This window comes from Cricetulus griseus, chromosome 3, assembly GCF_003668045.3.
Source record: "Cricetulus griseus strain 17A/GY chromosome 3, alternate assembly CriGri-PICRH-1.0, whole genome shotgun sequence".
Lineage (NCBI taxonomy): Eukaryota > Metazoa > Chordata > Mammalia > Rodentia > Cricetidae > Cricetulus > Cricetulus griseus.
The window spans coordinates 18726060-18748806 of record NC_048596.1 but is presented as its reverse complement, the minus strand read 5'-3'; the positions used below and the strand labels follow the sequence as shown (position 1 = coordinate 18748806).

At 40.8% G+C, this 22747-nt stretch overlaps 1 protein-coding gene across 3 annotated transcripts in view; it reads right to left on the bottom strand.

Moving 5' to 3' along the window:
* Positions 1-22747, bottom strand: part of Hpse2 (heparanase 2 (inactive)) — a 585409-nt gene that overhangs the window by 25333 nt on the left and 537329 nt on the right. For all 3 annotated transcript variants that reach the window (XM_035443067.1, XM_035443068.1, XM_035443069.1), the window contains one exon: positions 4676-4821. In XM_035443067.1, the coding sequence (XP_035298958.1) occupies positions 4676-4821 (146 nt within the window). The remainder of the gene's footprint in view (positions 1-4675; positions 4822-22747) is intronic.

The following is a 22747-nucleotide window of genomic DNA, read 5'->3' as shown; positions in this document are numbered from 1 at the left end:
TTTGGGGTTCTATTCACTTAGGCTCAAGGCCTAGGAATCTGTATTAAAAGCTTGCCAAGCTATTTGGCTGATGAGTTGGGTTTAGGAACTTCTGACTTAGAACAAAGCAAGAAGGTTATGAGAAGGACTCCAAGAACATCCTTCTGGCTGTGTATCAGATGTTTTCTTCTCTTACATCTGTAAGAACGGACACTGTTGTGTTCAGAACTTGGAGGTCTGCAATTATGTACTGAGAAATCACTAAATGGCTGCCCCATGAACTCCTTCCTCCTCCGTTCCATTCTAAGCTCCTGCAGCATGTAAATTCACTTCTGGAGTCAAATGATCCAGAAGAGAATGTCGACTGACTTGAGCAGACGTGTGTGACTGGAGCCTGAAGGAGGATGCTGGCGCTCGCGTGGGCAGTGACACCACTGAAGAACCAGCTCCTTTTTATCAGAGGGACTTCAGCTTAGCTTAGCTATGTGCAAAATGCACGAAGACAGCCTTAACTGCAGGTACTCTGGGCTTCAGAGTGTGCACAAAATAGGCATGGGTGGGTATTGATTTGGCCAGACCACAGTAAACTCTTTTGCAAGCTACTATAAACAATTGTTTTAAAGGCCAGTCATGGAGGAGGAGAACAGCACGTGCTTGAATTTACGAGTTTCTCCTTGGCAGGCTGGGGCAGAATGTACCCTTGGAGACTCCAAGAAGAAGGGTGGGACTCGAGGACCTGGTGACTTGGAGAGAGACCTGGAATCACAGCAGTGCTTGAGGGAAAGCTGCCTTTCCAAGCTGCTTGGCAATGGTTTGCTTTCTATGTCCATAGTTCTCCTGGGAGCGATAAACCAGTGCAGCCCAGGGACCTGATTGAACAGGTTCTCATAGAACTCAGGAACCTCCTTAGGTAGGAGCTGGTGATGAAGACCGCCCTAAGCATACATCACCCTACTTGGTCAATGGGCAAGGGCATGAAGCAGAGGCCTTTTGACTTCAAAGACACGTTCTTGGGTAGGGACTTCCACATCGACCTAGAGTACTGTGGTGAGAATTTTGATTACTGAGGAATGCATATTCTCTGCCTACAAGAAACCGATCCTGAAGGAGTATGAGTTCTGTTAGAAAATGGTGTCTGGGGGCTTGGTCAGCTTGCCATTTTTAATGCCTGATGTCAAGTTCTGGTGCCTTTTGGTTATCTTAGTGGATGCCCCTTTCTGGAAAGAAGCTGTTTTGGTGGAATGTCTATCCTGCTCTGTGCCTCCCCGTGGTGAGACATTTTCACCAGCAGCCAAGCCATGTATCTGGAGTTCATCTTTCCTGGCTGTTCTTTTCCTGCCTGACATCTTCTCTCTGTTGCCATGGGAGGAGGAGGAAGTGAGTCAGAGGAGGGATGTTGGAATGGGAAGATCCTGGATGTAAGAGGTGGGAGATGTCAGATGGGAGGTGTGTCTTGAGATCCAGATAGAAAACAGGCATGTTCTAGAAACATCTCCAGTGAAGTGGTGCGTCTGGGAAAAGGAAGGGAGGGCGATGCACTCCAGTCATTGATCATTCCCAGCGAAAGTTAATGTGCTTGAAAATTCAGTTGGTTCATTGTCTCCAAATCTAATTCAAAGGTTTGGGGTTTGGTAAAAGTCAGGCCCTGTTTGCCAAACATTTTTCCCCTTAATTTCAAAGCCCCTGTGTATTTTAAGGGAAATTTAATCCACATGTTTCTGATTCATTTACACTTAACTCATCAAAATATTGTTTTGTAAGAGTCATTTGATGTCCAAGAAGCCTCAGGAACCTTTTTTATGAGCCTTTAAAAAAAAACTTCTTCTGAAAAACAGGAAGTCATGTTTTGCCAATAATAAACGAATTTGAACCCCAAAAGGCTCAATTTTGCTTCAACATTCACTAGGTTCCAGTTGGTTCTGAGTGTGGCTGAGGACCTCAGCTCCACCCCAGAAACACGCATAGTCTTAGCAGAATGGCCATAAAAGAGTTTGGCTGTCAACACTTGATTGTGGGAAGCTCTGCCAGCGCTCTAGAACTGGTTAACTCCAGAAGAGGACAGAGGCACTGGGCAGCGTTGGTACAGTACCCAACCTCTCCTAATCAATTTTAGGAGACCAGGCTCTGCTAGGTCAGGAAAAGTCCACAAGGCAAGCAAGCCATGAAGGTGTCTGAGTAGGTGACACATGACTATGGGGATATAAATGGGATTTCCACACTCAGTGGGACACGAGCCTTCTTCCAATGAAAAGCTCTGCAACGCAAAGGCTGTTATTTGCATATAGGTGATACCACAGAGGCTCCAGAATTTGAGAATATCTGAGTACAAGCATTAGTAAGCTTGTATTTCTCACCTAGCTTCTGTTTTGATCCAGGATCAGACCAATCAAAGTTGATTAGTATGAAGCCAATATGTCCATTATGAGACGATTCTGTAATTCTGTCTTCTTTGGCCACAAGTAAACTGAGTCAGCCAGTAGTGTTGCTCCTAACTGATGAGGATTGGAAACACAGACAGGACACATGGCTCCTCAGAGAGGAGAGCAGATGCTTCTCTTACCTTTGCGCCTTGCTATCTGGAAACCTGACACTTTTTTTTGCAAGGAGACCTACAACCTCAGCTGGCCCAAAGTATCTGTTCTTTGGGTTTGGAGGAACGAAAAAGACCTTTAACTTGGTTCTTATCATTATTGTAACATGGTTTATGAAAGTCTTCTTTCTTTTCATGAAGAGAAGAAGAGGTTATTTTGATAGAAGCCTGTTGGAACCCCTTCCTTTCAAGAGGTTCTCGTTGACTTCCCATAGAAAGTTTGGGGGTAGTTGAGGGGGAGAGGGGTTCAAATGCAGATTATTTTTACTGACTTGTTGGAGGCCTCGTGGTGGTGAGTGGTGCAACTCTGAACCACGTTATGCTCCCCCCTCTGGCTGATGTGATACACAGGGCAGGAACTATAACTATAACCTATCAGGAACACATGGTTCCCACTTTCTGTCTTCTACCATTTATTCATTTATATAGCACACACTTACAAGACCTTCATGCCTGTCACCATATTAGACATGGAGAATATAAATAGGATCATCGGTCCCAAGCTCATGGTACCCTCAGGACATAAGTGAGACCTTCTCATGAGACTATCTAAGAATACTGGTGTAAGCCCTGGGATGGGCCTCCATGGGGAGCCTTCAGTGAGGACATACAGATCTTTCTCAGCCTACATAGGTATTACTGTTTTATTCCTGGATACAGGCTACTATTACAAAAGACTGGTGTGTTTTCCAATAGGGACAGAAGGTGCCAAGAGCAATTTTTCTCTCTTGAGGCTGGGGGTCCACCTTTTGGGTGGTTGCCTCAGGGCCTGTCATAGACAAGGAATACAATGTTGCCTTGTGTGAGGATCAGATAATTCCAGGCTAGGCTATAAAGCAGTCAGTCACTGTCAGGTATGGGCCTGAGCTTCCTGCTGAGTAAAAGGGATGTTGAAAGCTCCTGGCCTGTGCCCAAGACAGCCTCCCCTCCCCTACAATAGGCACTTGTATCTGCAGGCAAGACAACTGGCCCCTGGCGCCCACCTCTGCTCAGAGTGAGTCTTTGAAAGCATTTTATCAGGAGGAACTAAAGGTTTGGCCTCTGTCTCATCAGGGACAGAAAAGGAGCATACGGTGTAATCCGACCATGGCAGCTCTTTGTGCCTTCCTTGATCAGGGCCTGATAGGACCTGGATGGAGGTCTGACAGGTGACAGGAGGTAGTCCCTTCCCCCAGGTTTTCTCTGTAGTAAGAGAAAGAATCCGCCTTCCCAGGCTAACCTCCCCTGCCTTAAACAGGAAGTGATGTAAGACATAGTTGATCAGATGGTCTTTGCTTTAGATCCATTTAAAAATTTCCCCTTGTGGTCTTCATGTTTTAAACTTAAAAAAACAAACAAATAAACAAACAAACAAAAAACCTAAAACCACACACACACACACACACACACACACACACACACACACACAAACCCCTAAACTTTGCTGACAATTAACTTCCCCATTTTAAAGAGAGCTCAGATGATACCCAGTGCTTCAGGTCAAAAAGAGAAGGGTCAGCTCTTAGAACCCGGGGTTATTATGCCTCCTGAATTCCTTTCCCTCAAAGGGAAGCCTACATTTCACAGCCCTTTAATACATAAAATAGCTGAGATTTCTGGAATATGGGAAATGTCCACTGGGTTCTCCTTTAGTTCCAGAGACCTGGTGGGATACTTGTGTAGGCCAGGTGCTCTTGCATCGCAGACACGGCCACTTATTTTCTTAAGCTCTGTGGTGGGTCAGAGCATCAGACTTGGCCTCTTGTCTTGGCTCAGGCTTAGACACATACAAAATCTTTGTGGGCATTGTCTCAACTGGCACAGATAGAGTGCCCAATAAAAATGTGTTGCATGAGTAAGGGAATGAACAAATAAATGCATTTTATAAACCCTCCCTGAGTAAATCCTGTATGACAAGAAAGGTTTATTTGACAAAAAAGCTACCAGGCGTCCTTTGCGACCTGCAGAGAAAATGGTGATCACAGAGCAGTTTTTAACCACAATCCGTGAACACAGGTGAATTTTGAAGGGCTCCAGCAGCACAGCACCCTAAGAGGGGCTGTATCCCAGTGGGTCAGCAGTGTTCACGGATCTCTGTCCTCTTTCCCTGTTGCTGGGAAGACTTACTTGTGGTGGTTTGTGCAGTGAGCATAGATCCTTAGTTTGTCTCGGATGACTCTTCCTGGTCGTGGCTTCCGCTGGAGCCCAGCTACATGCACTGCCAGGACTTTGGGGCCAATCAGACGCTTGTAAAGGAGAGAAAGCCAGTAGTCCTGCGGAGAAGAGAGAGGTGGGGAGAACTCACTTTCAGGGGTGCTGAGTAAAATGACACAACTCAGGCCAGAAACTACTTCCTACCAGGAGGAGAGTATGGGGAGCTGTGTGTGTGTGTGTGTGTGTGTGTGTGTGTGTGTGTGTGTGTGTGAGAGAGAGAGAGAGAGAGAGAGACAGAGAGAGAGACAGAGACAGAGAGAGACAGAGAGAGACAGAGAGAGACACACAGAGAGAGACAGAGAGAGACAGAGAGAGACAGAGAGAGAGAGAGAGAGAGAGAGAGAGAGAAAGAGAGAGAGAGAGAGACAGAGAGACAGAGACAGAGAGTGAAGGCAGCAATTCCCAGCACAACCTTTCCAATTATTATGAGCAAGGGTCAGGTAGCGCCGACTCAAAGCAGCACATGAGTAAATGCGTTTGAGATGGAGATAACCAGTTGTGGGGGGACTTCCGTCTCCAGCTTTACTCCATGTGGAAGCGCCCTCATGCTGGTTTGTGGTTTCTGTGAAACTGCAGAATGGGAAACTTCTAGTCCTTAGGATTAGATATGAGATTATAAAATACCAATCTCCAAAAATTGTCACTGAGGACTATTACAAAGCGGGAGGGAGATGAATGTTCTCTAACAGGAGCCCAGGCTGAGGTCTCCATTGCAGAGCCGGAAAGACAAACAGAACAAAGTTTGCCCACAATTCTAATTCCTGGTCATTTTCGATATTCTACAGTAAAAGAATGTTTCTAAACTGAAAAGAATGTATAATCAATTAATAAATACCCATTCTGTAGCCAGCACATGTGTCTGAGCTTACAAAAGTCTGTCCGCCTACCACCATCTTCATTTTGACTGTATTTGCTGTTACCACAATTAGTGTTTGTATTTGATACAGCATAAAACTGGTGTTTGTATTGTGTAAACTCCTAACATTGACTGTTGCTTTATGTACTCAGTGTTTATAACTCATCCATGTAAAGCCCCACTATAAATCCTGGAATTCTGGGCATACTCTTTAGCATTAAAGACATCAAATGTGTCTTCACTGTGTTCATCTTTCCAGGAAAAAGTCTCCTCTGTGTGTGTGTGTGTGTGTGTGATAAATTGATCATCTATAACATCACTGGTGGGTTTTACAAATTAGAACAAATTTCTCAAAGAACCTTTGTCAATAGAATAGTTCCACCTCTGCCCTAACAGCAAGCTTTAAGCCCTGCCCAACTGTTCAACTTAATTATTTTTGGGAGGTCTTAGAATGGCTATTAAATAAAGTCTCCTAGTACTAAAATGAAAATATTTGAGAATTTTTAATTAGATGGGATAGAAAAAGTCATTGCTTTAATTTGCTCTTACTTGGCTATAATTTTTATGTGGTTTTACTCATGGCCTATCATGTTCCAATAAGATTCCCATTATTTCCTATCTGATTTATAATATGTTAAAAATAATAAAAGTTTGATAAACTATAAGTTGGCTACTAAAGGCTTGGTATGACATAATCTCTCTTCTGGTTGGAAATGTTTTATTTTATAGATATGAAAATGGGCTCAGAAATCTCAAAGGTACATGTAAGGTCACAAAACTGGTCAGTGGTAGCCCACAAAGGAAAATGGAGTATATACTTCACTCGCTTTGAGACATAGGAAGTCACATTGTATAAAGGTACAGGGAAGCTTACAAGCAAATATTCTGTGGACACAGAGTCTGTAAGTGAGCCTTACTGGTAGTGCAGAGAGTGACTGTGATTTAACTCACGATCTTACACTCTCAGAGCATTAAGAATAAAAGGACAACACAGTATCACCAATTCCAACCCAATTTGTTCCTTTCTAAAAATGACTTCATTCCAATGTCTTATTGATAACACTTGGCTTTTTATTTAGATAATCTGAAAAAGCTAAACAGGTTTGCTCTCAGTTTTGTATTTAGGCATGGCTATGGTCTTGGTGCCATGACAATTTCCAACTAAGGTTAGGCATACCTGTAGCAAAACAATTAACACTTAGGAACAGTATTATGTTTAATCTCAAATTTTATGTAAAGTCAAAAACTATACTTCAGAAAGGTCAACCTAAGTACTCTCCATCATTATTAAATAGTAAATTAATTTAAGTTTGAACTCACACTAAGCCTTACTAATGTGAAGCAGTCTTTTATGTTGTGAGGTAGCCAAGTGCCCAGCATCTCCAAGACTCTAAGGACACTGGCTGACTCTGAAGCTAAAAGATGATGATGCTCATTCTTAATGACTACAGCCTTTTCTTCAGCTTTTCTTACTGTGGCAAAATCCACATAAAAGTGTTTTATCTCAACCAGGTAGAAATGCACAGGTCAGCAGTTAAACACATTCATAATGTTATATCACCATGGCCAGCCACTATCTGTCTCCGCAATTCTTTGCATGCTGTAAAACTGAAATCTGTACCCATTAAACTTTAACCTGAAACCTGGACCCATTAAACTAACCCATTCCCTCCATCTCTGGCAATCACTGCTCTGTTTTCTGTGCATCTCATATAAGTGAATTATACAGTATTTTTTCCTTGGATGACTGGCTTATTTAATTTAGCACAATACCCACAAGGCTCATCCATGTTGTATGTATTGGAATGTCCATTGGTTCTAAGGTTTAATAATGTTCCATTCTATGTATATATCATCTTTGATTTAATTTGTGGACTCACATGTGGTCTATCTTGAAAAATGTCCCAGGTGTAATGAGAATAGTGTGTCTGCTGCTATTGGATAGAATTCTATTTGACCTAGTTTATTTATTATGGCTTTGGGCCTTCTGTTTCCTTACTGATCCTCTCTTTGGATGCCCTCTCCATCACCGAAGTCTTCTGCTGTAACTGTAGACTTCTGTTTCTCTGTTCAGTTCTGCCACTTTTCCCCTCACACCTTTATGGTCTGTTATCAAGTGTGTATATGTTCATAATACTTAAATCTTGATGTTTTGAAATTTTTATTTCCGTTGTACATTGTAAGGTCATTTTTTTTTCAGGTATTAGTATAGCCACCTCTACTGTTCTTGGTTATACTTGAATAGATTTATCTTTTTATAGCCTTTCTATCTGTTTGTACCTTTGTATCTAAAAAGATTCTCTTATGGACAGCATACAACTGGACTGCATGTTTACTTTGTAAAATCCTTTTTGACAATTTATTTTTTAACCGTAGAGTTTAATTTACTTATATCTAAGCAATTATCAATAGGAATGGATATACTTCTGTCATTTTGCTGTTTGTTTTCTGTATACCTTACAGATTTTTGTCCCTAATTTCCTTCATTAAGATTTTCCTTTGTGTTTGTTTTATTTTTTTATAGCAAAAGAGATTCAAGTTCTTTTCTTATTGTCTTTTATAATACCACTGGGATTACATTAAACATCCTAATGAAACACTAATACTAGCTTAACTTTAACAACATAAAAATTCTGTTCTTTTACTTATCAGACCTCATCTCAGTAGCAAATGTCACAAAATGACATTTTTATATACCATATGCCTAAGACATACCAATGAGTCTTTTTAAACACGCTGTTCTCTTCAAATATGTAGTAACTAAATATAGGTTACCAATTCAAATTACAATAATGCATGTTTTAATCAGTATTAAGATATATTAGTCTCTTAAATCATATAAAAAACAAAAAGCAGAGTTACAAATTGTTGTTATAATAATACCCATGGTTTTTATCTCTGCTTAGCATAAAATTGCTCCTATGACTTCCTGTTCTTGTCTGGTATGCTTTCAGGCAAAGCTGTATGACTCCTTTGAGCATGTCTTACAGGGCAGACTCAGTGATAAAAATTCCCTTTTCATTTACTTGGAAACATCACAATTTTCCCTTACTTTTGAGAGCTTTGATGAATACGGGGTTCATTGTTGAGTTACTTTTCCTTTTGGTGCTCTGAATATATCACCCCACTGACTTCTGGACCTCAACGGTTCTGATGAGAAGTTTGCTGGTAACTGTGCTGAGGAGTTTCTATTAGATAATGACCCATTTCCCTCGATTGCTTTCAGAATTCTGGATTTCAAAAGTTTGATTAGGATATAGGTTCATTTTTTGGACTTAATATATGTTCTTGAAGTTTATATTTATGTCTTTCATCAGTTTTAGGCAGTTTGTAGGCATTATTTTATTGAACATTTTCTTAGCTCTTCTCTCTCTCTTCTTCCAGAATTCTCACAGTGAGTAGTATTTATTTTCTATTAATCTTCAGTCTGATTTTCTTTATGGTCCTCACCATTGTTTACTTCCAACATTAGATCTTTAGGCTCAGCAACTCATCTGTTTACTCAAATCTACCTTCACCCTCCGACCTGATGCATTGTTTCAATTACCTCGCTTTTAGCTCTGAAACTTCTTCCTGCTCTCCTTTTAGGCTATTTGTTGGTACTTCTATTTTGCTCACCTCTCTTTCTAGACTTTCTCAAGGTCATCTTCAAGGACAGTTTCTACTGATTTGCTTTTGAAACGAATCATAATCACTGTTTCTTTTAGGCCTTGAGATTTTTGTTTTTGTTTCAATCTAACAATGTGGCAACTTCTAGAAATCACATTTTCTCCTTCCCATTACACTTTGCTAGTGTTTGTTGTTTAAGTTGTTTTAGGCTGTGTCTGGACCATTGTGCATGTAAACTTGTGGTTTTGTCAGCACTCCATCCCCCACCCCCACACACACACTTATGCCTTTCCCTGGTCATGTGTTGTATCTAGTTACCTTTAAATGTTTATGTATTTACTATCTGGCTCCCAAAAATGGAAAAAGATGAAGGATGTAAATGAAAAGGTCCTGGCCTTTAAACCATCAGTAGTCATCTCAGCTGGGAAAGAGTGGCTTGCAACAATGGGACCACAGTAGGTGATTGGTTCTTTGTATCTGTGATCAGGAGTGACCAGCCTATCAGGGCAGAGATCACTGATACTCTGATGACAGAGCCTTTCTAGTTCATTCTAGCTCTTGGAAGCTGATTTGTAAGCAGCTCTGGTACATGTACACAGCTGGGGACTATAGGGCTGAGGGGTGAGAGATGCTAGTCACTACTGAACTAAGGGTGAAATGTAACAAAATTAGTTGAGCTTCAGTGTTCAAGACTTCTACTTGAAGCTGTAAGTGTTCAGGATGCTAAGATCACCACCTTAGTCAGATTCTGCTGGTGCACTTGCTGCCTAGGCAGGGAAACATATTCTTGCTGTTACCTATGATACCATCTTCTCAGATTCCTTTGTAGCCCATCTTTTTGTAGTAGTAAAAGAACTTTTTGATGTGCTCAATCTGTGGTCCACAAGTCACATGTATCCGAGGGTATCTATGAATATGGTCCAAATCAAAACTGTAGGTTTACATAACACACTATGAGATTGTTTCCTGTGAACTATGTAGATGACAGCATTGTGTTGCAATGTCAAAAGGCTTGACATGCCTATGAGTTTAATTGTATAAGGTACCAACACTCTTATCAAATATGTAGTTTGTTCTTACAGTTTTTATGACTGGTTTGAAATGAAGAGTTTCAAGGACTCTATAGAAAATATAACAATATTTTTCTTTATAAAATCATTTGGTTTATGGCACACCTTTATTTTTAAGACTATAATAGTTATCGGTCTTATTATAGGGGAAGGGCATCAAAGGCAGCCTCTCCACCACTGCCTAGATTCTTAGTTGGGTTCATCCTTGTGGATCTCTGATTTCTCTTTAAACTATACTGGCTCCCTCTATTAAGGTATCTCTCTTCTTGCTCTCCTCTGTTCCTCCCTGTCTCAGTCTTCCTGATCCCTCTTGTTCTCCTCCTCCATCTTCCCCCCTTCGCTCTTTCCTACCTCCCCACTCCCACCACGTGCTCTCAATTTGCTCAGGGGTTCTTGTCCCTTTCCCCTTCTTTGGGGGACCCTGTGTTTCTCTGGTGGTGTGGATTGTAGTCCTAGAGCCTTCATTCAGCAGCCGATAGAAGCAGAAGCAGGCACCCACAGCTAATATTCCTGGAATCCAGTTGTAGAGAGGGAGGAGGGATGAGCAAAGGAGCCAAGACCATGCTGGAGAAACCCACAGAAACAGCTGACCTGACCTAGTGAGAGCACAGGGACCCCAGTTGTAAAGCTGGGGAACCAACATTGGCCTGAAACAAGCCCTTTGAATGTGGGTGCCAGATAGGAGGCCTGGATAGTCTATGGGACCTCTAAGAGTGGAGCCAGCGTTTATCCCTAGAGCACAAATGGACTTTGGGAGCCCAAACCCTATGGAGGGATACTATTGCAGCCCAGATACATGGAAGAGGGTCTAGGCCCTCCCCCAAATGATGTGACAGACTTTGATGATCCCCTGTGGAAGGCCTCACCACCTTGGGGAGTGGGTAGGGGAGGGGTTGGGGGGTTGGTGAGGGGCATGGGAGGATGGGAGGACAAAGGAATTGGGAGATTGATATGTAAAATAAGATTGCTTCTAAAATAAAAAAATTAAAAAAGAATATAAAAGTTATTGTAGAATCACAGTGAATAACTTACTCCTTAGTTCATTGCCATCATATAATAAGTTCATATACGTGTCAGAGTTAATGTTAGTTTACAAAAGTGGTATCATGCTCTATGTAATTTTCTCTTTTCACTTAACTTTTTGTCTTAAGTTTGTTAAATGCACTAACAGTATATTGATCATCAATGTTGCATACTAATTCACTGTATGAACACCGATAATTTGGGGACAGATACTAAGTTGTGTCCAGAATTTGCTACTATATGCAACATGGTTCTACCTAACACACAAGTAAAGGAACTTACAAGAGCTTTACTCCAACTGTCATGGGAGTAACAGTCTTCTTACATATGAACTTCAAAGAACAAACTTAGAGATTTCCCTTACTTCTGATACATGAATGTTGTCAGAGGTAGGCTCCAAAACTGTAGCACTCTCGAAATTCTGAGAACCACTAAAGTTGGAGGACCTAGTGAGATCACTGTGCCATAGACAGGTCTATGGATGCTCACCTCTACAATACCATGCATTTTCTAAAGTGGCCTCCACTGTTGCAACTCATCCCTTCCTCTAATAGCTGTATACTTAACTAGTGCCCAGGCATTTTCAGATTCCTTTTTAAAAAGCTGTTGTCAGTCTAGTGGGCACAAAATATGTAGTTCTTTTCGGGTGACATTTAAAAATGGCTCTCACTCATTTATAAAGATACTATATAGGTTCAGTTGAAACTTTCATTTTTTTCTTTCAGGGTAAGTTTTTAATCAATCTAGAATTTGGGGTGTGATACTGGGTAAGCATCTATTTCCATAGATTTTTTTTTTTTATAAAAGAGTCAATTATACCAGCATAATTTACTCACTATCTTCTTGCCCCAGTCTGCCAAGTGCTGTGATTACAGGCATATGACACCAAGTTTGGTTTTAGTCTATAAGAGTTTCATATATTCCTGAGCCTGTTTCTCTGAGCTCCCTATTCTGCTCCATTCCCACCCTGCACTATTACTATATTGTTTTAATTGCCACAGTTCTACATTCTAGCTAGGAACCTGGTAGACAAGTCCTTCTATCAATTCTTTAGGACTAGCTTTGTTCATAGAGGGACTTGGCTCAGACAGAGATGTTTTAGGATTAGATTATCTAATACCTAAAAAAATATCCATTGAGACTCTGGCATTATAATAAATTTATAACTCAAAAGAGGAGAGTTTACATTATATGATACTAAAAATTTTAATGCATAAATATGACAGGGACTAACAAACAACTGGGTGGGATTTCTTTCCTATATTTCTCTCTGTTCTGAAGATGATATGAATTTTTTTATTAGATTATTTCTATCTTTTATAATAAACTCTTTATTGGGAAACATGGAAACCCTTGAAGATCAGAGCATGAAATCAAAAAAAATTTTTCAGAGTGTACTAGTAATGATTTAGTAGTAAGCATAGCAATAAAGAGAATTCAGTGTTAAGCCTCAAACTTGCTCTGTTGGTAGATTCACTGATTTTCCATCTGTAGAGAAGGTGCTTTCCAAGTGCCTCTAGAGTCCTTTCTCCCTGTCTGTCTATCTGATGTTCTATTTGTGAAGGATTTCTCCACTTCCACTTCCAAAAGAGTACATCCCTCCCAGCCCAATTCAAGGGCAATGTATCCTGGGAAAGTGTGTGACCTAGGCAATAGCTATGGCGTTCTCACACACTGAAGACTACAATTTGCTTTTTACCTTTAAAGGTATCAGTTCACTGCAAGCTCACAGTGTAAAGATATGTGTACATGTGTAATTAAGATGTATTACATATATACATATGCAACAGGCTGAGAAAGATAGAGTGGTTCTCTTGGGTAGGATGGGAAGAACCAGTGGAACAGCATGGTGGAGTAACTCAGTGGGAACTGCCACTGTTTGAGTTCTGGTTGGATGGTGGACTCATAATTACTGTTTGTATTATTTTCTCCTAAAAGTAGCACATAGACATAATCCTATGTGGTAAATAATATATAAAACACAACAATAAAATCTCATGATTTTTTTTAATCAGTGATTTCTTTAGACAGATAATATCATGGACTTGCCTAAAAGGGGCCATCTCTGAATTGTTTTGCTCCCTGGATGAGTTACAGTGATTATCTCTTAGTCTATCACCTCCTCTTTTGGGAGAATGGAGGATTGTGATAGGCATGTCAGTCAAGGGTAGGAACTTTCATCAGGAACCATTTTCAGACTTCCTTTCATCCTTGCTTTTTCTTTTTCCATATCTATCCCACCTCTTAAAAAATGAAACATTTAATCTCTCCCTGTCTTCTTCCCTTCCTAGTCACCTCTGTGCCCTTATCTTTTCCTTTGTGAAAAACCACTTTTCCACAGAACCAAATGTGTTTTCTCTCCTCCTATTTGCCTCCCTGCTTACCTTTCTTCCCTCTCTTTTTAAAATATGAATGTATTTTATTTATAAAACACAATAAATGTATACAAATGTAATGACTCCAGACAATTTCCTAAAGAAATGGTATGAAAAAGTAGAATATATCTATATAGCTATGTCTCAAAGAGAATAAACATATATTTTTAACCACAAGGACATTGGATGAAAGAACACTGAAGAAGTTTCAAATGGTAAGAGTCATTAATGGGAAGAGAAAATTCTATGACCTTTTATGTCAACAGTGAGGAATATCCAAAGGAAGGAATGCATTATAGCTTCCAACGGACAAAGAAAGACAAGACATTCTTTAAATGTATCAGGCATGAGAAGTTGAAGAGAAATAGTGTCCATTTATTAGTTGGAGAGGGAAAACTAATAGCAGGTGACAATAAAATGACAGGGGCTTTAAATCTTTCCTTTTCATTCAGTATTTGTCAAAAAGTCAATTGTTGTCTGAAAGACAAGGAAGTGTATGGAATGAGTTGAACCAAAACAAATAGGAAAAGAGAAACTGACAAAAGATTGTAGAATTTACTAGATTAACTGCTGGGCTACATGGTCCTTGAGGTCTGAAACTACCAAACCAGTTCCTACAGTCCAGTGTCTCTGAGAGGTGCTGAAATTCAACTATGGGATGCCCACTCTGTTCAAGGCTCTGGATCAGCACCTTGGGATATTGTTGAAGCTTAGAATCTATTAAGAAAGTCTTTAATCCAATGAGTCAGGCAACTAATTAACGGCCATAGTTTTGATAGAAATTCGAGAATAGAATAGAAGTCAATGAGATCCTGTAGCAAAGGGTCAGATTTAGGCCATACCAGTAGTGAAATCTCCCACAGAGCGGCAGTTAAAGTTTGAGGAAGTGACAGGGAGAGAACAGAAGGTGTTTTGAGTGTGAGAGAGCAGCTTTAAAGATAGGAAGGGATTCACACCAGTCCCGCCTCACTGGCCTTGCAGACCAAGGGAAGAATAGACCAAAATGAGGACGGTAGATCCAGGTCACAAGATCCTAAGGGTTTTGGAAGTCACTTAAAAATAAATGGGAAGTTATTAAGGAGTGAAGCAGAGACAGTGACATTATTCAGTTGGTGTTTATCACATTGGCTTTCATAGCTGTGAAGAAAACCACCAAGAAGTTAGTTTTACAAGAATGGTGATCATGCGTTGGTTAAGGAAGTTACATTAGAGAGAAGAGGGATATGAGAGATATTGAGGGCATAAATAATATTGATAGGACTGGTTGGCTGGATACATAAAAATAAGTATGGAAGAGGACTCATGGCTTTGAAATGTTCACATCTTACACTCCGGAAGACAGAATGGAAACTGGCTGCTTGTCAACAATAACAGTGTTTCCCTTCTATGCTCAATCCCATCTCCTTCTAACTCATGAAGGACCCAACAAAGCTTGGGGATGCAAAACTCCCCAAGTGGGTAAAGTGGGACAAGTGGGTAAAGACATATCCATAAAAAACAAGTCAAAGAGAAACTGGTAATGACTAAAGATCTATGTCTCTGTGGTTTAGTTCTGATTTCCTTTTTATCGGTCTTTATGCATATGAATCCACTGCATGCTTCACAGTGTTTGTATTTATGCATTCACTATTTCTCCAGCTTAGTAGCTATAAAAATTTAGAGTCAGTCAAAGGGACCTGTGCTTTAGAGGACCAGGCTTTGACCTCCTTTTCTTGAAGCAAAAATCCTCAGAGCCAAGGGCACATGCCTCATCTTTAAGTTAGCACTTGCTGGACTATATGATGAATAAAGTGGATCCCAGGAATCTGCCCAAATCAGCTCTAATATTTTGCCTGAATCTGCATGTGCTGAAACTTGGGGTTTGGCTTCTAGCCCTAGGGATCTGGTGGACCATAGTTTTGAAATGTGTGCCAACAAGTCAAAAAGTTGACAAGAGGAAGTTGCTTGTGAAGATGTGAACAGGGCTTGGGCTTTTGGACTAGCTTATTTAATTGTATGCCCCTAGACTAATGATTTAGTACAAAAAAAGAGGAGGAAGGGAGTTGGAACATGGCTCTAGGCTCTGACCAACCCAATGAAAGCTGTGGATACATGAATGGATTCTTTTGTGCTGTGAGCATTTTCTGAGTGTGTATCAGTGGTACACAAGCCTTCTACCCATCCATTCTAGCATTTTCTGAGTGTACATCAGTGGTGCACAAACATTCTCTCCATCCATCCTAGGAGTTGTAAAGAGAACAAGACATCTTCCCATTCTCGAGAGGCTTAAAGGCAAAGACATATGTAGATGTCACTCCATAAAATGATGCTAACTAGAGAAAACACCACATGAGGAGGAACATTTGCATCCCTTTGGAAATTCAGAAAAAGAGACATTGCCTCTATGACTGAGGAATTCAGAGATGCTTGCGTTGAGAAACAAGAATAGAGAAACAATTCACTTAAAGTTGAAATATATAAATACCACTCAAGTCCTGAACGTTATTTATTGTTTCTAAACTTGTCCTCATAGGCATTAAATGAGATAATATATATAGAAGCATCCACTATAGTGCCCAATGTATGAAAATATTTAATAAACATTGCTTTTCCTATCTTTTTTTTAGAAAAATTATCTTAGCATCATCAAAATATCCTTGATGTACATTGTTATGTTTCATGTTGCCCTAAAAACATATCAGATACCCTTGTGTGCATGTGTGTGCTGGGAAGATTAAGGAACATTGGATAACAGCTATTTGAAGCACTTGTCTTTTTATCTCAAGGAGGGCTAGACACTGGTATTTAATAAGTGATCTTTAATCGAATGAACATTCAGATTAAGATTTACCTAAAGCTGATGGGAGGATTTCTAGGTTGAATGGGAATGAAGAAATACCTCCCCCAAGTCAGGGATTGGGGTGTTCTGAGAGTAGATGGGCCTGCCTCAGGTACCTTAGCTTGGTTGGTCTCACTACTTTTTGCTTACAGCAAATACACATTGACTGACAGGGCTAACAAAATTACAGGTTTGTTTTCTCTTCATGGAGACTCTTATGTGGTCTCCAAGGTCACAAAAAACTTAGTTAACTCTGAATGGACACAGATGCCACTCTTCATTTAGACATCTGTCCTTGGAAAGCCAAGAAGAAATGAAATACTACTATTGGTCCCTCACTAGATATGGCCTGATGCTAGAGCTAACAGGCCAGAGAAAGAACCTGATTATAATTTCTCCAGAGAGGGAGCTGAAAGCCAGATCCAGAAAACTCCAAGTGATAGAAGTGTGTTGAATATCCTTTCTTTTATAGAGGAAAAGAAATTCTCTCCTACCCAGTGTTACCACTCAGAGCTAACGACTGGATAGAGAAGGAAGACTGGTTGCTTTAGTATAAGCTCAACCCTTTCTATCCTGTCTTTCATTTTCAAAGTTTTGGTTTTTATAAGACAGGTCTATTGTCTGATCCAAATTCAAAAAGCCTAGAATAGAACTGATAATTTTGTTGTAAGATTGCCCCAAATATGTGTGTTTGGTGAGTTAGTTAAGGCACAAATGCCTTGGAGTTATTCTTGTTTCAAGGACCTGGATAGATAGATTAGACTAAGGTCTAAAATACTGACAAAACATTTCCTAATGTTTATAAGAACAGATTGTCAAACCCCTGAGTTGGTATCTATATTTGACCCAATTTACATCATAATTTATTCCAAAGAAATGATAACAGATATGTGCAAAAATTTAGCTGTCAGATGGTCGAAACTACTGTTGTTGATGTGTGTAATATCAATTCAGCCTCCTCCTGGTTACAGCTAATCAGATCTCCCTTGAGATAAGTAACACTATTGAGCCAGTTGGACATCTTCCTTCATGGAATCTGAAAACTGAATCCTGTAACCAAACCATTATGTGTGTGGAGAAGATGTATTCTATGCAGCAATACTATTCACTGGCACAGTCATCTAGACAATACTATTCACTGTACTGTCATCTAGACAATACTGTTCACTGGTACTGTACTATCCAGACATGATTATTAACTGGTGCTGTCATCTAGACAATACGATTCACTGGTACTGTCATTTAGACAGTACTGTTCACTGGCACTGTCATCTAGACAATACTGTTCACTGTACTGTCATTTAGACAATACTATTCACTGGTACGGTCATCTAGACAATACTATTCACTGGTACTGTCATCTGGACTCCATGGGTGCTTTTAGCTGTTCTTTTAACTTAATATCTCCTCTCCTCAGTGATTTAGTAGTTTAGAGTACATTCTGTCCTGAGTTCAGTTTCAGAATCCACATAGTAGCTCACAAACACTTTTAGCTCCAAGGAATGAGATTCCTCTGGACACACACACACACACACACACACACACACACACACACTAATATTAAAGAAGATTTCCTATCTTTTCCTCATAATTAAGGAATATTAATTGGCTGAAGAGTCAATGGGATTAAAACCTGAAAACAATTGTTCAATAAGTAAAATACTAGATAAATTATGGCAGATCCAGCTATGGATACTTTGTAGTTCCTAAAACATTTTATAAGAATATTAAAGGATTTCAAATCATGTTTATCAGAGTTTGTAGAAAGAGGCAGAATAATCATGAGAGAGACTTTCTCAGTGGCCACATTTGCAGGCTACACATTTAATGAGCACAGCAGTCCTCCCCTATAATAGGATCAGAGAGAACTTTTTTTTTTTAAAGAATACATCTGAGAGGGGATTAATATCCAGATGTACAAAGAACCCAACGAACAAGGAGTCAAGAAAACAAATGACCCAATTAAAAAATGGGCTAGGGATCTGAACAGATAGTTTTTGATAGAAGAAATAAAAATGGCAAAAATACCTCAAAAAAGCATTCATCATCCTTGATAATTAGGAAAATGCAAATTAAAACATCTTTGTGATTCCATCTCTCCCTAGTCAGGATGGCTAAAATCAACAAAGCAACTGATAGCGAACGCTGTTGAGGATGTGGGAATGAGGAGTCCTCATTCACTGTTGGGGGGAGTGCGAACTGGCACAGCCACTTGAGAATCAGTTTGGAAAATCCTCAAAAAGCTGAAAGTAAGTCCACCATATGGCCCAACTATACCACTCCTGGAATCTGCCCAAAGTACTCAACATCCTAGCTTGGACATACTTGCTCAGCCTTGTTCATTGCTGTTCTAGTCACAATAGCTAAGAAGTGGAAACAACCTACATGTCCTGCAATGGATGACTTCATAATGGAAATGTGGTGTATGCACATTATGGAGTACTCGTCAGTTGTAAAGAAAAGAAAATCATGAATTTCTCGGAAGAGATCATACTGAGTGAGGTAACTCAGACCCAGTAAGATAAAAGTAGCACATTCTCTCTTGTCTGAAGTTCCTAGCCTCATATCTTCAGGTGTGAGTATAAAACGTAGAGTAATTGTAGAAACCAGGAAACCATAAAAGGATCATAGTGTCAGGGTAGGGACCTGAGAGGGGAATAGCAGGATATATGCGATATGAAGGAGAGGAATGGAGAAATGGGAAAACGTGGAGGGGAGCTCTAATTGGAAGAGGTAAACACAGAAGGAGGGAGGGGGAACAAATAACAAGGTTGTCTGATAAAGTCTCAAGGAACTACATTATTGTCCTAAAATTATATAAAATCCATATGAGTACACACACACACACACACACACACACACACACACACACACACACCTACCTTAAACAGAGCTATGCCATTTGGGCTGACAATTTTCTCCACAAGAGCCATATATCACCTAACAAAAATCCTAGTATCAGACATGAGAAACCTCCATTTGAGTTGTTGGTCAGCATAGTCCAAATGACTCCCCAAATGATATAGGCTACTGCTGTTTCCCTTGGCTGCCCCTCAGCAATCAAAGGTAAGTCCCCATTGCTGAAGACACCCCCCCCATGCAAGAAACAGGACTCAGATGACTCCAGTTGGATATAAGCTGAAAGCCTCCTTCCTGTGGTCTGGCTTCCATAATACCAGAAGGTGGTAAGCAAGATGCCCAGAGAGAGAAGCAAGCAATAGTCTTACCCTGTTGTGACAAGTATATACCATACGCTGACTATTATAGCAAGACAGCCCCAAAGGACAATAGCAGTACTCTTATCTTGGCTATAACCAACAGCTGTCTAATTGGACTTGAGGCAAACTCAACAGGAGGGAAATCATGCTTGGCACCAGAAACCTAGCCAACTACCTGGTGCTGGTGAGGTCATGGATCTTACTGCTTCCACAGTACTAGACTAGCATAATTCCAACTGTATTCTAAAGATTATCTTTATATCCACAGATATGTGTACCTCCCATCCTTCATCCAAGAAGCCTCTCTTTGTAGCAAATGGAGACCACTACAGGAAACCACAACTGGATACAATCTCAGGTCCAGCCCTGTGAGGTACACTGTCAATACAACTCCTGTACCTAAGGCTCACAGAACACCACGGTAAAAGGGGTGGAAGGATTGTAGGAAGTCTGCTATGAGACTCTTCTAGAGATGACAGGGAAGCTTCCCTCAATGCCTACAGTGAGGATTTCTTTTGTATTCCACCCAGTGGAGGGTTGTAGGTTTCTTTCACGGAGTGGAACTGATGAATGCTCCTTGAGTACTCAAGATGCTCTCAATCTTTGTGTGAATTCTTCCAGTGAGTTCTGGAAATAATCACTATGATTTGATCTTTTAATAGACAAGACAGCAAGGCCTGGAGACAAATCAGTTTATTTAGGTGATGAAGGTGTAGTCCTTGCTGGAAACTCAGTGCTCAGACACACAGTAGGTCTTATACATGTTTAATGAATGAATGAATGAAGTTAAGTAGATAAAGTTCTTTATTACAGACCTGACAGCCTGATCAATGAAGTAAGCACACAGCTCACGGGGGTGGGGGGTGGGGGAGTGGGGGAAATCTTATCTCACTAATTAGTGACTTCCCTTTGAAACTCTGTTCGCTTCCAGAGAGACTGTTGCTTCCAGCTACAAGTCAACCCCATCCTTTCCCTCCTCTGAAGGCTTCTCAGAAGATCGGTAAAATCACAGGGTACAGTTCACTGGCTGGATTAGGTACTTAAGAAAGCGAGGGGTGAAAGTACTTGTCCTTGGTCTGCTCTAAGGGTATGAGCTCCTCTTTGCTGCAGAGTCAGACCGCCAGGTGGGAAGGTCATCGTCTAGACCTTCACTGTGGGATGAGAGGGCCAAAATTCAGAGCCATTTGGGACAAATTTGAAATTAATTATCTACTGAAGAGAAAAGGAGCAGGTAGCCAAAAATCTCAACTCTAAAAGCAGAATTCAACAAAAAAGAAGGGCGAGTACTAAGGAATATCTATTTTTGCTGGGACTTCCAAATTTCAGTCTCCTTGATTTCCCGAGAGCTTCCTGGTTCTAACACACTTACAAAGAATACAGGGAGCAAGCACAGCATGATGCAACCTGACTGTCAGCAGCACATAGGACTGAGGCAGGAGGATCCCAAGTTTGAGGCCAAGCATCTTTAGCTATACAGTGAGAGATTCTGTCTCAAAGCCCTGGCCAACCCAACCCAGCTCATCCCAAAGCAGAGCCATCATCTTGTATCAGGAGCAATCCTTTCTCTAGAATCACGGGGAGCTGTGCTATGACATGCCTGTTTGGTCATTATTACTACTGACAACATGGGCCACGTGATGCTTATTGTGCAAGGTTGTGGCTGTTTATTGGCCCCTACCCTAGATAATACCCAAAATGTCTTCAATGGAGCAGAATCACACCCTCACCTCCTCACTCGGAAGTCATCGACCTACAGAGTGGTGAATGGGAAACACTGTGCGGCCCCTTTCCAGACATCCTAGAATATTTCATGAATGTGTGTACTCTCACATGCCTGAGTGCAGACCTGTTTTAGCTTGGGTGGTGGAGGGGAGAAAGTGTCTCCTAACATTTCATGTTTGAAGATGATATGCAAAGACATCTAAACTTTCATTGTTGCCTATTTAAAGAGCATTCCCTTCCATTCACCTGAGCCAACTAAGGTTTGTGAGCCTCGGATGCTCAGATTATGGCCCTTACAGTAGGGCTGCTTCATGGAGCAGTCTGGATTTCTGGCTGTTGTGTTCATTCTCCACAGTGGCAGAGAACCTTGGGCTCTGGAGTTAGAACTCTGCATACAAATTCCAGTTCTTTTACTTGGGTTCATTGTAAGCCATTTGGTTGCACTAAGCTTCATGTTCCAAAACCAGAAAAACTTCCCTTGCTTGACTGTGATGGGCAGTTGGTGAGGCGTGGGAAAAAGCCTGACTCGTTTCTGGCAGGAAGAGCCTGTTTCTGCTTATGTTTTCCTCCTTTGGTGTATGATTACTGTGATGAAGGGACACTCCCCCTAGAGTCCAGTGCCTGAGAACATTCATTTAGCTCCTTCAGATTACAAGGCAGGTAGGCAAACAATGCTAAGACAAAGACAGCCAGGGATGCTCTTGAATGTGACTCACACCTTTGCCCCAGTGTTGGTCAGAATCAATGAGGATGATGAAGGCAGTGGTGAGAAAGATGGGTGGGAAAGGCGGGAGGCGAGGTTCACAGCTCTTTCAGGGAGTGTCCTCAATGGCTGCTGAGGTTTTGTTTCTCTAAGAAGACATCCTCTAAGCACATTTGCAAGCTCTACCATAGGTGACAGTAACTTAAGTTAGACTTGCATTCCAGGTCAGCCCCAGCACTTTCTCAGGAAGACTGTCTCTCTTTAGGCACTTTCCTTTGGAGCCTTAGAATTCTCGTCGGTAAATAAGGTAACACATGAGGCCACCTCTGGAGGCTGGCTGAACATTAACAGAACAGTATATGTAAAGGGAGCAACCTAGTACCCGATGAGTGGGGTACACTTAAAATATTCAGTGGTGTTACCTTACCATTAATAGTGATTTTCTGTAAGTGCCTGTGACCATGTATATCATATAGATACATGGGGGAGGGCCTAGGTCCTGCCCAAAATGATGTGACAGACTTTGATGATTCCCCCATGGGAGACCTCACCCTCCCTAAGGAGTGGATGGGGGTGGGATGTGGAGGAAAT